General features: G+C 43.4%; 2 protein-coding genes across 3 annotated transcripts in view; both read left to right on the top strand.

Annotated features, from left to right (window-relative positions):
* Positions 1-7,927: 7,927 nt before the first annotated feature.
* LOC309574299 (C-C chemokine receptor type 5-like) lies at positions 7,928-9,016 on the top strand. The gene has a single exon (XM_082283834.1). The coding sequence runs from the start codon at positions 7,934-7,936 to the stop codon at positions 9,002-9,004; it is 1,071 nt and encodes a 356-aa protein (XP_082139960.1). The 5' UTR covers positions 7,928-7,933; the 3' UTR covers positions 9,005-9,016.
* A 4,247-nt stretch (positions 9,017-13,263) lies between these two features.
* Positions 13,264-15,695, top strand: part of TOPBP1 (DNA topoisomerase II binding protein 1) — a 28,999-nt gene continuing 26,567 nt past the window's right edge. For both annotated transcript variants that reach the window (XM_082283376.1, XM_082283375.1), the window contains exons 1-4: positions 13,264-13,578; positions 14,152-14,286; positions 14,837-14,980; positions 15,474-15,655. In XM_082283376.1, the coding sequence (XP_082139502.1) occupies positions 13,498-13,578; positions 14,152-14,286; positions 14,837-14,980; positions 15,474-15,655 (542 nt within the window). In that variant the 5' untranslated portion in view covers positions 13,264-13,497. The remainder of the gene's footprint in view (positions 13,579-14,151; positions 14,287-14,836; positions 14,981-15,473; positions 15,656-15,695) is intronic.

Here is a 15,695-nt window from a genome sequence, read left to right as displayed (position 1 = left end):
TCATCTCTGAATGAAAACCATGATAGGTAAAATTCAAAGCTATATCAACCCACTGAATCATTACTTTTATTATTGAAACTCCTACTCATCTCTGAATGAAAACCATGATAGGTAAAATTCAAAGCTATATCAACCCACTGAATCATTACTTTTATTATTGAAGAATAGCTTTAATTTCTTGGTAAAATGCTGAGGTTCAGCTTAGGTAAAGATTCTTAAAATCCACTGGAGTTCATGACAAGCACCAGTACACTTATTCAAAGCAATGCTTGGCAAGGGATTGCGAAAAACTGAGAAGAATCTGGTTTGCAACCATGGATGTGCTGCTTGGATTGTCCATACACACTGGATGAAGGCAGCAAGAAAGAGGAGGTGAGACAGCATTAAGATGGCCAGTCCCAGATTAGCGTGATAAAACTTCAGGCTGGATGGGAGACCAACTCCTGCAAGAAAGATCTTGTCCTAACAGCGTTGATGAATAGCACATCACTCAGTTCCCCACAAACATCACAAGGGGATTTAGCTTGCCTACAGCCACAAGCAAGACCTGATCAAATCTGGCCTCCCAGCAGCTCTGCTTATCTGCAGCTGGGGTAGAGCTAATTGTAGATATCCTGCAGGTGCTGATAATAAAGTCACACAACCCAGTACTTGGGCTGCCAAGTGCCACAGTAATTCACGCTCTCTCTGGGGAGTGTCTCATCCAGCTGTGAGATGCAGCTGGTGAGCAGACCAAGTGAATTCCCCCTATTCAGCTGCTATAACCGTGAGTGGCAGAGGCCCTCTGTTGGTGAGCAATACTCTTCATCAGTAAATAACATGTCCTATTGTGCTCGCTGACCAGACTGAGCCATAGGAACCAAAAGCTATAATTAACAAAATCAAACACATTTATAAAGCCAATGAATCAGTGAGAACTAGGGACTGTTTCTTAAGACCAGCCTACCACAGATCTTAGTTTGAAGTAGTAGTGGTAAATGTTGTTGTCATCATTAATTGAAATGTTGTGGGCAAGTTCTGCAGGAGCATATTTCAGAATTAAAAAGCTTGATGAAAACCAGGCAAGTCCAGCAACAGGTTTGAGACTTTCCCCTGTTCCTATAGTGTGAAGTTATGAAAGGGTTTAGAGTCTCCAGTGGGCTAAGTAACATGTAACATACAGTAAACAATGCAGGCTTCATGAAGAAATACTTAAAATGTCTGTTAATTTTAGTATGTAGACTGTTTAGTAATTATATATTGAATAAGTAATTTGACATAATACCTTGTTTCAGAATTATAAGAATTCAGTATAAAAGTAGAATATTTTAGTCAGAAAAGTTACGCAGTAATTGTGAATTTGTTTTAGATGTAGTGGAAACAGTATTAGCAGCAGCTATTGCCACTGACTGTGTAGGGGACCTAACATTGTCAGCCCATCAAGCATGGTGGGGTTAACATACCTTTAGAGTACCCTGCAGGGGATTTTAATTCTGACCCTGGGACTCCAGACTTTAAAGAGCTCATTGGAACAGCAGATTAGGAAAGGAAGAGAAAAATCCATTTGTCCTATGGAATAAAGATTAGTCCCTCATGCAAAGAAGGGTTGACAAGGAAAACAGAGAGAGCTTTTCACTTTTTACTGTCTCCCCCCAGATTTGAGAGGTAACTCAGAAGTTGTGATTCCCTTGACTTCCATTAAGGAACAGCAGCATCCAAACAAAGACACTCCCATTATGCTTTTAGTGTTTTAAAATCTTTTAAGAATACCAAGGAGTGAGTGCAGAAAAGACATTCGTTTAGTGCCTTCACCGATAGCATGATGTATTGGTTTGGCACAGCCTGGTTTTAGGTAGCTGGGGGGCCACTGAGATGGCTCCTGTGAGGCAGCTGCTGGAAGCTTCCCACCATGTCCAGCAGAGCCAATGGCTGATGGCTCTGAAGATGGACATGCTGCTGGCCAAAACTGGGCCAGTGAGAGAGGCTGGTAACACCTCTGTTATGACATATTTAAGAAGAAAATCAAAACAAAGTCACAAGATTTTGGGATTCTAGTCAGAGAAGAGGAGGAGGTGAGAACATGTGAGGGAAAACAACATGGAGACACCAAGGTCAGTGAAGAAGGAGGGGCAGGAGGTGCTCCAGGTGCCAGAGCCGAGGTTCCTCTGCAGGCCGTGGTGCAGCCCATGGTGAAGCAGCTGTGCCCCTGCAGCGCGTGGGGATCCACGGGGGATGCAGAGATCCACCCACAGCCCGTGGGGATCCACGGGGGATGCAGAGATCCACCCACAGCCCGTGGGGATCCACGGGGGATGCAGAGATCCACCCGCAGCCCGTGGGGATCCACGGGGGATGCAGAGATCCACCCGCAGCCCGTGGGGATCCACGGGGGATGCAGAGATCCACCCGCAGCCCGTGGGGATCCACGGGGGATGCAGAGATCCACCCGCAGCCCGTGGGGATCCACGGGGGATGCAGAGATCCACCCGCAGCCCGTGGGGATCCACGGGGGATGCAGAGATCCACCCACAGCCCGTGGGGATCCACGGGGGATGCAGAGATCCACCCGCAGCCCGTGGGGATCCACGGGGGATGCAGAGATTCACCCGCAGTCCGTGGGGATCCACGGGGGATGCAGAGATCCACCCACAGCCCGTGGGGATCCACGGGGGATGCAGAGATCCACCCACAGCCCGTGGGGGAGGTGCCCGTGCCAGAGCGGGTGGATGCCTGGAGGAAGCTGTGATCCAGTGGGAGACCCAGTGGAGAGAGAGGGCCCCGCTTCCAGGCTGGAGCAGCCTGTCCTTGGAGGGCTGCACCCTGTGGAAAGAGAGAGCCCCGGCACAGCAGTTTGGGAGGGCTGTGTGCCCGTGGGAGGGGCTCAGGCTGCAGCAGGGGCGGTGTGGCTGCTGCTCCTGAGAGTGGACCCATGCCAGGGAAGTTCAGGAGAACTGTCCCCTGTGGGAGGGACCCACGGCCTCACAGGGGAAGGACTCCTGTCCTTGAGCAGCGGAAGGAAATCTCGGTGATGGACTGACCAAACCCCCATGCCCTGTCTCCTGTGCTGTCAGTGGGAAGCAGGGAGGGGCTGGGGGGGAGAAGGTGTTCTAAGGGCTTATTTTACTTCTCATTATCCTCCTCCGATTCTGTTAGTAAAAAATTCACTTTGCAACCTAAAGTTGAGCCTGTTTCGGCCTTGAAGTGTTTCTCCTAGTCCTAATCTCACTCATGAAGCCTTTGTTAACTTTTTTTTTTACCTTTTCCCTCCTCTGCCCATCTGTGGCAGGGGAGGGTGAGTGAGCAGCTCTCGTGGGTGCCTGGCATTGGGCCAGGGTCAAACCACTACACATGAGATCCTCCAGAACCCTACCAAGAGATGTCAAGTGGGTTGTACTTTATCAGGTATCTTCTCAGGGGTTCTCTGGCATCTGGTAAGGCACCATCCCTTTCTTGCTTTCAGTATTTTTCCTACCTCCTGTGTCATTTCTTTGATGTCCAAGAAGGATATAGAAATCTGCTCACAATGCAGCTTCAGTTTAACTCTAAAAAGGCATCAACTTCAAGGAAGGAAATTGATAAGAAATCAGATTTTATCAGGTTTTTCTAAAGTTTAATACCAAAACATAACTATCAGTCCTGTTTTAAAAGGTCAGACTCACTACACAGACTAAGTCATAGTCTTATGAGAGTGATTAAAATAAAAAACACAGTCCAGAAGACCAGGTTAAAGAAAAATAGGATCGATCAACTCTCCTGAAATATAAGGACTGCAACTCAGAGCAAGACAACAGAAAGTGCAGGTAGTTCTGAATAGAAGCATAAACTTTAGTCACTGGCTCCGCTTTTAGTTAAAGGACAGAAAAACATAAAAGAAATTTAATGACTGAAAAATATAAAGGGATAAACCACATGTAAACTGTTCTTGATTCAAACAGGCTAGCTAAAAAAAAAGATAAAATAATTATATAAACCCTTTTTCTGAAACTACAGCTGTGGGTTGTGAAACTTCAACTCCTAGGAGGATCCTCTAGAATTTCAACATATCTGCACGTCTCAAGAGTTAGAAAAGCAACATCTGATGACCCATTTTTAGAAAAAAGAGAACCAGAGAACAGCTCCTTCATTTTTTTTTTAAGTGAAAACAGATTTTTTTTTGCCAGAAGTTTTCAAACTGATACATCCTTCTTCACACAGGAAGAGATGTTTTTGACCTTCATCTTGTGACGGACAAGTCATTTTAGCATTACTCATGTTGTAATAATACAAGACATCACCTGCACCATAAGATACATGGTAAGTCATCTTTGGCTCTTTTTTTTTTTTTTTCTTTTTCTTTTTTTTTTTAACATTTAGTAGCTGCTTAGGTAGTATGATGCCTGAAGTGAAAAATACTTGTGGAATCCTGCCAGTGTCTTTAAAAATAACCCTGGCAAAATGCATAATACATGTTAAATGGAATACACTAATTTTAAAGGAAAAAATCACTAGAAGACTTAAGCAGAGGATCCAGGTAAGCAAAGAAACAAATCTCTAGAGACTGATCTGAGTAAGAAACATAATGGAGTATGCCTCCCTGATTTTTTCTCTGAAAATGATGTGCAATGACAGAAATATGGATTTTACTTCAAAACAAAGCAATTGTTTGAGTGTTATTTGAGTGAAGAGTACTTATTCTTCACACAGGATGACCACAGAAAACCTAGTGTTGTATTTTAGACACTGATCTCATTGGATACATGCAGCATACCTTAGCACTTTACCTCTGTTTGCTACAGCTTTATAATTATTACCATTTTATGGGACTATGCATATGAACTGAAGCTCACTTTAATAAAATCTTTGCCTCTTAAAACACAGAAAACTGTGACTTGAAACTCAGAATAAAACAGTGACATAAGTTTACTCATCTTTTCTATGGTGAGCCTTTCTTTTAAAAACTGCATGACTGCTAGTCTCAAGCAGAGCAACAGAATTTGTACAGCAGATTGCTGGTTTCTAGAAATATGTCGTTTATTTAAACGGTATTCAGAATAATATAGAACTTTTTTTGAAATACCCTTTCTTCAGAGATCTTCATTGACTATCTTTCGGGTTTTTTTTAATGATCAGGAAACATAAACCCAGTCAGATCCCTCTAGTTAGGTGAACAACCTACTCTAGTTAGGTGAACTGATTAACCCAGTGAAATATTCTAGCCAGTAGCTAACAGTGTTTCCTAAAACTGCGAGATTATAGGATAGAGCACAAACCTGTTTTCAGTTCCTTTTTCTGGTTTCCAAATTATTTTTCCAAGTATTTTTAGTCTCCACTGTCAGCATGTGCTGGATACTATACACCATTCAGAGTAGTAAATACTTTTGTGGAAAGACTTCTGAAACAAAAGCTGGGCTAGAGGAATGGGGCTCAGTTAGCAGAGGCAACTGCTCAGAGGGGAGGCCGTAATCTAAGCATGCAAAAAGGGTTGAAAGGAAGAAGACAAGATGCAGGGAAGATGTGATTGTCATTCTAGGCAGGCAGAGGGAAAAGAGAGAAGGCATTGAGATAGCAGTTAACAGGAAGAAGGGTCTGTCACAAAAAGAATTATCACAGTAATATCAAGGCAGCATTTTGCAATGATATTTGCATGAATCCTATCAATCGTCTACTCATAAAATCCCACTCTGGGTTTATGACTTAGTTGTTTTTCATACTCATATTTATGCATGACCATCCCCCAGGTGCAAAATGAGCAAGGCCGGAAGTGCTGGGTCACTCATCCCCTAATCCCAGTATACAGCATGGTTGACTGACACATTGTAAATGAGGATATTTAGCTACATGCAGTACCAGGAGTGTACTGTCAGGGTATGCAACATGGATCTAGCAGGTCTAGCTGAAAGAAATCTTAAATATTTACTTGGGTAATGCCCAAGTCTCATCATGTTTTGAAGTAAAGAAGTTAATGTTTTAGACCAAAGAGTGTTTTATAAACTTGCTTTTTTTTTTTTTTTTAATGTTACTGAAAGTACCTAAGAAATACAAATGCTTAGGTGCTTTAAAATCAAGTTATTTACAGACAGAGCCACTTCCTTAACCAATAAAACCATTACTGCTGCATTGTAACAACTATGTAATTAGTATGACTAGGGAAAAAAACTGTTTCACAGAGATTTCCAAAGTTTCCTGACAGACAGCCTTTGAAGACAGCACTTATTTCTCATCGAGAAATTGTATCTGGGCAAAATTGAGACCCAAACTGTTACAATTTGCTAATATTCTCTTACTCCTCATTCTCCCAAAGAAAACTTTACACCATACTCAACTTACCAAAGTAACGTCTGAACATGATGTTGTTGTTCTTATTATTCTTAGGCACAGAGCTGGTAGCCAGACCCAAAAACTTGGGGAAAGAGCAGTAAAAAAATTTGCAAAAGCAGCATTTCTTTTTGTACATGGTGCAGATTTTGCTCCAACAAAGCATTCTCTTTTGGGGCAGATGCATATCTGCATTGTGCAGCATAACAATCACCATCAGGAGCTGGCAGAGGAACCTAATTTTTAAGGTCGCAGACCTGGCAGATAGCTAAACCTCAGCTGAGGTCTTGGGGAAGGGGCTAAGTCAACCACTTTGACACAGATTAAGGACACTGGCATTTTAAGCAATCTGTTTTTACAGCAGAAAATAGTCCTTTCTCCTGAGAGGTTTTGTCTACAGGCACAAAGATGCTTTGGGGATTTCACATGCTTTTAGTCGGAATGGACCATTATGAGCTTGTACCAAAAAGTAGAGCAGGGGCCTGTCTCTGAGTCACTCCAGACATGGGCTGAGTTTCTTCAGTAACATTCAGACTTGAAGACCTCAAGTGCAGAGAGAATGAAATGGTGGTTTTGAGAGCCTGGTCTCTGCAAAAGATGCCTGTGATCCCACAGGGCAGACCACACCATTGAAAAAAGTGCATTCAGAAAAGGAGCACAACCATGAGCACTCAGAGATCACACAGCAAGCTGGGGCACACGCACTGCCTGAACGCTTCTGCATTGGGAACACTCTCTCAGCCTTGTCTAAGAACAGGCATGACATTTCCAGGAAGAGGCTAATTTCAAAACCAACACCCTGCTGTGGGCAGCCACCAGTCTGCCATGAAGTGTCTGATAAAAGCAGTCATGGTGGCACAGGAAGACAGAGCAGCCCTTGAACCAGACAGCAAGTAGCTCTCTTTGACTGGCTATCAAAGGCATTGGTTGCACTTCCCCACTGAGTGACCAGGGAGCACTTTTTGTCCCTGTGACACCCATCTTCACAAAATCCTTTGCCCAGCTTCTCATGGGACACAGAGGAGTTCTACCATGTTCTCTGGGGGGCTGTGAGAAGACAGTTGTCCTGAGCTTTTCAGAGACCATGTTACACAAAGCTGTGCTTCTGCATCTGGCTCACAGTCCTACCAGGGACTTGGGAAAAGGGGAGGCTTTGAAGACTGGAGGGGCTGACATCACAGTCACAAGCCTTTCTCTGCTACCACTGTAGCAGAACTTGCCTGAGGACCTTCACAGCTCTGCTGCACACTCACCTCCCAGGCCCTGATTCCTTCTTGCAAGGGAAGGCCAGTCCCTCACACAGTCCCTAAATCAAGAATAGCCATGCCTCAGATTCAATCTGCCATTTCTCTGTTTCTGGTTAGGCCAGGCAGCTGACAGGCTCTGCTGAGGAGGAAAAATGCATGTGATAATTTACACGTGGGAAATGACACAGCACACTTCCAACATGCACCAGTGTGACTCCACAGCTGTGTGGGTGGGTTTCCCAGGAGCTCTGCAATTTCATTCTCTTTCACACCTTGACATAGTAGTGCTTCTGTGCTCATCAGCAAAATACATTTCAGAAGGGAACATCAGCATGTTTCATTCTCTTCACTGCAAAGCTTGGAGATTCCTCTAGTTCAATGTCTTCTTTTTCTCCTTTCCAGACCAATACACCATGGCAAATGAAACCACAGACTTCACCGACTGGGCAGCGACAACAGAATTTGACTATGGCGATTCGACACCATGCATGGGAATTGAGGAAAAGCACTTTGCAGCAAAATTTTTGCCACCTCTTTATTCTTTAGTGGTGATATTTGGCCTGACAGGCAACATGCTTGTTGTCCTTATCCTGATAAAATACAAGAGGCTGAAGAGTATGACTGACATCTACCTGCTCAACTTGGCAATTTCTGATCTGCTGTTTGTGTTTTCTCTCCCTTTTTGGGCTTATTACGCAGTTCACGACTGGATTTTTGGGGAGGCACTGTGTCGAATTCTGTCAGGTGTCTACCTCCTTGGCTTCTACAGTGGCATCTTTTTCATAATCCTCTTGACCCTGGACAGGTACCTGGCCATAGTGCACGCGGTGTTTGCTTTGAAAGCCAGGACAGTCACCTACGGCATCCTCGCCAGTGTCGTCACTTGGGCTGTTGCTGTTCTTATTTCTGTTCCTGGGGTAGTATTTCACAAAACTCAGAATGAAAGTTCAGGCTACACTTGCACTGCTCATTATCCATCAGAGCAGAGAAATACATGGAAGCAATTCCTCACCTTAAAAATGAACATCCTGGGACTTCTTATTCCAATGTTAATTATGATCTGCAGCTACACACAAATTATAAAGACGTTATTGCAATGTAGGAATGAGAAGAAACATAAAGCGGTCAGGCTTATTTTTATCATCATGATTACCTATTTTTTTTTCTGGGCGCCATACAACATTTGCATTCTCTTGCGTGATTTTCAAGGTGCATTTTCCATCTCTACTTGTGAAGGAAATGGTCAACTGCACAAAGCAATCCAAGTGACAGAAACAATCTCAATGATCCACTGTTGTATCAACCCTGTAATTTATGCTTTTGCTGGAGAAAAATTTAGGAAATATCTTCACAGCTTTTTCCGAAAGCAGATTGGGGTCCACTTGTCTAAATACTGTCCTGTTTTCTATGTTGACACAGCTGAACGAGCTAGCTCCACCTACACACAATCTACCGGAGAACAAGAAGTTTCTGCTGCATTGTAAGTTGTGTCTAGTGAAAAAAATGGAATTGACTCTTGTGAGATCAACTCTGTGATGAAAGCCTACTGAATCTCTCCTGGATATTCTTTCTAAGGCAGCTGCAAAAAAAAAAAAAAAAAATCACAGAATACATATTTATCAAAGTTTGCTTTTGCTCATAGACTTGGGTATTTGTAAATAAATGAAAAGCATGTAGCAAGTTACCTGATTTGGGGCCTGAGCTAGCAGGCTAACAGATTTTTTGAAGTGAACTAGAGGCTATAAATTTACACTGGTTCTTTGGAAACATCTCTTGACTGTACATTACACAAGATATCTCACTCATTTAAACTCAGTCTCAGTCACATTTTTTACTAGGCTGGTTGTGTATATTGTGTAAATAATGCTAAATTACTGAGGTCTGTGATACAGCATGGAATGGAAAATTTTATACACTTAGAATAGACTCTGATATTTTCCTTTGTGTATGGTTGAACCATACATAACCACTTAGATCTTTCTCATAATAGTTCTAACTACTAGGGGTTAATACCTGAGTGATTTTAGAGTTCGGTATTTCTGAAGGCTCTCTTTTACTCATCTGCTGTTTTATATGCTATTCACAGTAAAAAGCTAATATAATTGCAGAAAATCAGTGTGGTAACAGTATTTTAGAAATAAAGTATTGCAAATGGAGCTTTAACTAGGTTGGATCAAACATGAATGATGAGCCAACAGTGTTTTAGCTTTTTAGTGCAGTGATTTTGCTTGCCATTTTTGTAGCCTACATAAAACTTTAAAAAAAGAATGTGGGCATAAATGGCTGCCAAACCACAGCAGCGTTAGAGGTGTGAAAATTATTTCTGAACAGGATTAACACAGATGTTTTTAAGATAAGTGTATGTTAGAAACATTTAAGTTAACAAAACATCTGAATAAGTAAAAATATTCTCTGTTCTACAGAGTCAAGGGCATAGAGTATCTCTCTTGTTTTAGAAGCTGGTATCATTGGGGGGCTATGACAATGGGAGTCTTTTGCCATTTAGGAGTTTCACAGAGAGCAAAAGCTTCCGTAATTAGTGAGACTGATGGTTAAATGTGACTGATTCTCTGTAAAGCTCAGAACCTCTAAAGCATGGAAACACATAGAAAACATGAAATAAATATGGGGCTACTCATGTGCTTAAGAACATAACAAAATCACACTATAAATTAATTTGGGCCAAGTTCTCCTTCTAACAGTTCTTATATTTCCCCTAAGACTTATTGTATTGGACAACTTTGGAGACAGGAAATTAAAAATGAATATTTTGTTTGCTGTTCCTATCCAGAAGGGCAATTTCTGTTTCTCTAGACAGCCTTTTAAATAATATTTTCAAATAAGCAAATGTTTCAAGAAGTCTCAAAGAAATTTTACAGTGGAAAGTTCTTGTGAAAGCAGGAAGTGGAATAGGGAAATCTTTGCTTCTCAAACCACTTGTTTTGAATTATTCATTTTTGTCATATTAAACACCACTTTGGAACTACATCCACTTGGGAAGTGTAACAGAAGTATACCATACCTTCTCATTTACCAGATTTTCAGCTTCATACTCTTCTTAAGGGCCCTGTGCATCAATTATTTTCTGGACTTTGTATATGCTTTTAAAATGGGTGCCTATATCAGCATAATGAGAAATACATGCAGGAACTTCTAGTCAGACTGCATTTATATATATATATATATATATGTTGGTTTTGGGGTTTTTTTTACTTATAGAATACATTTATGAAAACAATTTTGTATTTTATTCTGCTCTTTACAATAACTTTCACTTGGCCTTGAAAACACCTTGCCTTTAGAAAACTACTTTCTCTGGAGCGCTTTGATGCCAGACACAGTAATGAATCTTTATCAGCTCTTCAGGAGTAAAGAACAACAACCAAACTTGCATGGACCTGCTGACAAACTTTCTGAGAGGCATGTCAAAAAGCTGCCCTGATCCTTCTGCAGCATGGTCCTCCAATCATGGCTCTTTCTAAGCAAGAAGCAGCTTCTGGAGAAAAGAGGTAGAACTGAGACTGGTGGCCCAGTGGATCAGCAGCTTATCAAGAGTTTCCATCACTTCACTGGAAAGGGATCACACTTCACATGAAAACAAGTCGTATTTCAGCTACTGCAGTGAACTGCGATCCACACTCAAGGAGACAATTGAAAACACAGTATTTGGTAGCACTGCTTGTACATTCAATTAAGGACTCTGCCAATAACTATAATAGCATTTTGCATTATACCATCCATTAAAGTTGGTTAACTTTTTTGTTAGACCTCTTGATCCTTTCCCACCTCCATCCCCAATTTTCTAGAATAGGCCAGAAGAATGGAAAAGGAGGATAAATTCTTCATAACTCTGAAAGAACAGGCAGGCCAAACTCAGGGTTTTACAATTGGACTAAGAACCAGCAAAATCAAATAAAACAGGACCATCAAGATAACTCCAGTGCTCTTAACTGCTTGTCACTAATAATCTAATAATAAATATGCTATTTTGGTTGTCATTACATTTGTTTTTGTTTACATTTACCAGTGGGAAAAACAGTATCTCAGACAATTCATACTGATCCTAGATGGTTGATATTGGTGGTTTTTAAAATAAATAAGCGTACAAAAGAATTCCAGTGACCTAAGTAATTAGGTCACCTAGCTAACAGCTGACAATTACGGTGGACTTGTGCACACACTTCAGTTCTAAAGATTACAGTGCCATCATGTGGTCTCACTGTAAAGTTTGATGCCAACAAATATGCACTACTCCAGCAAGGTTTTTGGTGCTTTCCTTCTTCAGAACATTTTTTGGAGGAATTTCTTCACAGAAAGGGTGATTAGGTATTGGAATGGGCATCCCAGGGAGGTATTGGAGTCACTGTCTCTGGAGGTGCTTAAGGACAGACAGGATGTGGCTCTCAGTGCCATGGTGTGGTTGACAGGGTGGTGTTTGGTCATGGAATGGACTCAATGATCTCAGAGGTCTTTTCCAAGCTAACTGATGCTGTGATCTCTTTTCCTAAGGGAATCTTCTAATGGAATGACTCCCCTCACTACAGGCATTATCTCTATTATGGAAAGAGCAGCAAGCCACTGTGGTGACTAAGAATGGAATGGAGGTCCATTGGATGCATAGGCAGGATCGCCCTGTAGTGCTGCAGGCAGATGCCAATAGTGCGGTTCAAGATTCCATACCCTGCTCTGGAAGGAGAGCATTTGATGTTCTTTCTCACAGCTTGGAAGCTACAAGCTACAAGAATGAAAATGAAGTGCAAGTCCTACACCAGGGTCATGGGAACCAGACACATATCCAGGTTGGGTATAGAAGTGACTGAGAGCAGCCCTATGGAGAAAGACTTGGGGGTGATGGTTGATGAAAAACTCGACTCACTTCACTCTTTTATCACTGGGCAACAACGTTTTGGTTTTTTCTTCGTGATGATGTTATCACAGAGGTGTTACCACCATTTCTAATTGGCCCAGCCCTGGCCAGTGGCAGGTCCATCTTTGGAGACATCAGGGATTGGCTCTGCTGGACATGGAGCAAGCTTCTGGCAGCTGCTTAAAGAAGTGACCTCTACAGCCCCCTGGTTACCAAAAACCCGGCCGTGCAAACCCAATACACAGTATCTGAAGGGGGCCTAGAGGGAAGCCAGAGAGAGACTCGTCATCAGGAACTGCAGTGATAGGACGAAGAGTAATGGGCACAAATTGAAAGAGGGTAAATTTATGTTAGGTATTAGGAAAACATTTTTTACTGTGACAGTGGTGAGGAGCAGGTTGCTCAAGGAGGTTGTGGATGCCTCATCCCTGGCAGTGTTCAAGGCCAGGTTGGATGCGGTATAGAGTAACCTGGTCTAGTGGGACGTATCTGCCATAGCAGGGGAGGCTGGGACCGGATGCTCTTTAAGGTCTGTTCCAGCCCTTTATCCCCCTGTGATTCCGTAAGTATTTTCCCCTCCCGCCTCTCCCGGCGCCCCGCGCTCCCTCAGCGGAGCCTCTGCCGCCCGCCCTGGCACGCGCCTCCCAGCGCCCCCTGCGGGAGGAGCGCGAGCGCGCAGCCCCGCCGAGCCCCGCTCGCGCCCGTCCGCATCCGCCGAGGCCCCGCCCCCGAGGCCCCGCCCCCACCCCGGCCCCGCCCCCACCGTGCCGACCCCGCCCCGCGCCTGCGCAGTGCCAGCGCCGGCGCTTTCCCGCGCGGGTGAGCGGCCGGGCGGCTGCGGTGGGGCCGGGTCTGTGGGGACCGGGAGTGCCGGGCGCCCGCTGCCCAGCGGCCACCCTTCCGTGCGGGCCTTGGGCCCCGTGGGGAAGGGGCCTCCTGGTGGGGCCGGCCTGTCCCCGCCCCTCCGTCCCCGTTTGCATTCGGCGCCACCGAGGCCGGGCGGGGTGCGCCGGGCCCGTGGCTCGGCGGGAAGAGGGACAGGGCGAGAGGGGTTCCGGGCTGCGGCGGGAATGTTAGGGCGCTCACTGGGTTTTGCTTCTTAGTTAAAGGATGAGAAGTAGTAAGGAGCCGTTTTTTGTGAAGTTCATAAAGTCTTCCGGGAGCTCGGAGTATTTTTCTAAAGCCCTTGAGGTAAGTGGGTTTGGTCACCTATGTGAGCTTGGTGAGTTGCCATGTGATTGCTGTGGCTGAGTTAGCTGCATGTGCCATACAATAGACTACCTTACATGTGTACACCTGGAAATAAAGCTGTTTCTATAGCTGGGGTGTTTAGTGTGTAAGAGCAATTTTGCTGAAGAACTTACTTAACGAAATAGCTTCAATTTCAAAACCTGATGACGTGTAGGGAAGGGACATGTAGCCTGGAAGGCCTATGTGGTGGTCACTCATCTAAACACAAACTTTAGAAGGACATTGTGCATCGTTTTACATCTTGGGAGGTTAGTGTGAGCCAAAGGCACCATGTGGCAGGATCAGTTCCTGAAGGCTTCTGTGCTGAATATTTAAGTCAAAATATTGTGAAGACTCAAGGGAATGAGGGGGACACCCATGAGATGTTTTAGCTCTTTCTTCTGCCAGTATCTGTTTGCATGGTAGCTTTGTTGTGAGCTGTTTCAAGGATATGCACTTGTGGAGTTTGCACAGGACTGCCTCTATTAATTACTTGCTAATTAGATAAATGTTGTATGCATCATTTACCTGCAGTCTATAAAAGAATTCCAGTCAGAAGAACATCTTCAGATCCTTGAAGAAGAAACAGTACTCAATATAAAAGAAAATGATAAATCACTTTACATTTGTGATCCTTTCCAAGGCGTGGGTTTCAGTCACCTCAAAAAGGTATGTCACCCAGCAACTTACTTTGAGCTCTATTGTTTTCATTTTTAGAAGCACTTGTGTCCATACTTGCATCCTGTATGTTCTCTCCTGCACTGAGTGTAGCAGTAGGAACTTCACTGCATCCTGTATTTAAGGAAGAAGGTGACCAGCAAACCATAATGATTATTTTCAAACATTTGGAAAAATAAATGTTATGGTTGGTGCTGGTTCTGCTGGAGTCCCTAAGATGGTTCTTACACCTTTTATCTCCTGATAAACGTCATTTAGTTTGACTGCCAGGAGTTGTCTAGTGGACAGAGATAGGCTAGCTGGAATTCTTTGACCATAGCCATAGCATTGGCTGATTTACTGAGGCCAGAAAATCTACAGTGATTGTACAGAAAATCCACAGCTGAAAGTGAAAACTGTCAGCTACCTGGAGATGCTAGAGGAGAGGGAGGACAGACCAAGGACCCTGTCTTCCTCAGAACTCAGGGACAAGGAAAGCCTTCCTAATGCCAGTGTACCCTCTGCATATTTTCTTTGTGCTTTTCCTGTTATTTTATTGCAGCTTGGCTGTAGGATTGTTGGACCACAGGTAGTCCTGTACTGCATGCAGTCGCAGCGGTGTGTCCCGAGAGCTGAGTATCCCGTGTACAACATGACCATGGCCGACGTCACGGTGTCCTGTACCAGCCTGGAGAAGGATGTGAGGGTAAGGCCTTCCCAGGGATGGATTGTTCAGCTTTGCATGGCTCATTACTAAGGCAGCAGTCAGAGCATAGAAGTCTCATTGTGCCTGTGTCTAGATCCGTAAGTCTTCTGTAGCTTGTAGACTATGTGTAGTTTGCTTACATATTAATACACCTCAAATATGATTATATGTGTTTACTTTATATTTATTCTGATGTCTTTTTCTCATACTACCTAAAATGTCAACCATCTGCAAAATTTTGCTCATACAGCATAACAGTGATGTTTTTATTTGGAGTATATTATGTTCAGCTTATAGTAAGTGCAAATAAAATGGAAACTACAGTTAGGTTTTTATGGCTTCCATATAGATGTATTTAGTATTTTTGAACAGTTTTTAGGGGAAATCAGGGACAATTGAAATCCACATTTTTTGGGGGGTTTTTTTAAGGTGAACATGACTGTCATGTCTTTTTTCCCCTGATAATTTTATATATTTTGTTTTCCCCATCCAGGAAGAAGTTCACAAGTATGTGCAAATGATGGGTGGATGTATATACAGAGACCTCAACATGTCAGTGACTCATCTGATAGCTGGAGAAGTTGGCAGCAAGAAATACTTGGTAGCTGCTTCCCTGAAGAAACCTGTTTTGCTTCCCTCTTGGGTTAAGACATTGTGGGATAAGTCTCAGCAACGGTATGAAAAAAACAAAACTGATTTTGTTTTGGGGACTGGT

This window comes from Coloeus monedula, assembly GCF_965178545.1.
Source record: "Coloeus monedula genome assembly, chromosome: 1".
Lineage (NCBI taxonomy): Eukaryota > Metazoa > Chordata > Aves > Passeriformes > Corvidae > Coloeus > Coloeus monedula.
Note: the sequence above shows the minus strand (reverse complement) of the source record. Positions and strands in the feature narration are given on the sequence as shown.

Excerpts from the sequence above, each read along its gene's own strand:
- LOC309574299 (XM_082283834.1), top strand. The coding sequence starts at position 7,934 with ATGGCAAATGAAACCACAGACTTCACCGACTGGGCAGCGACAACAGAA.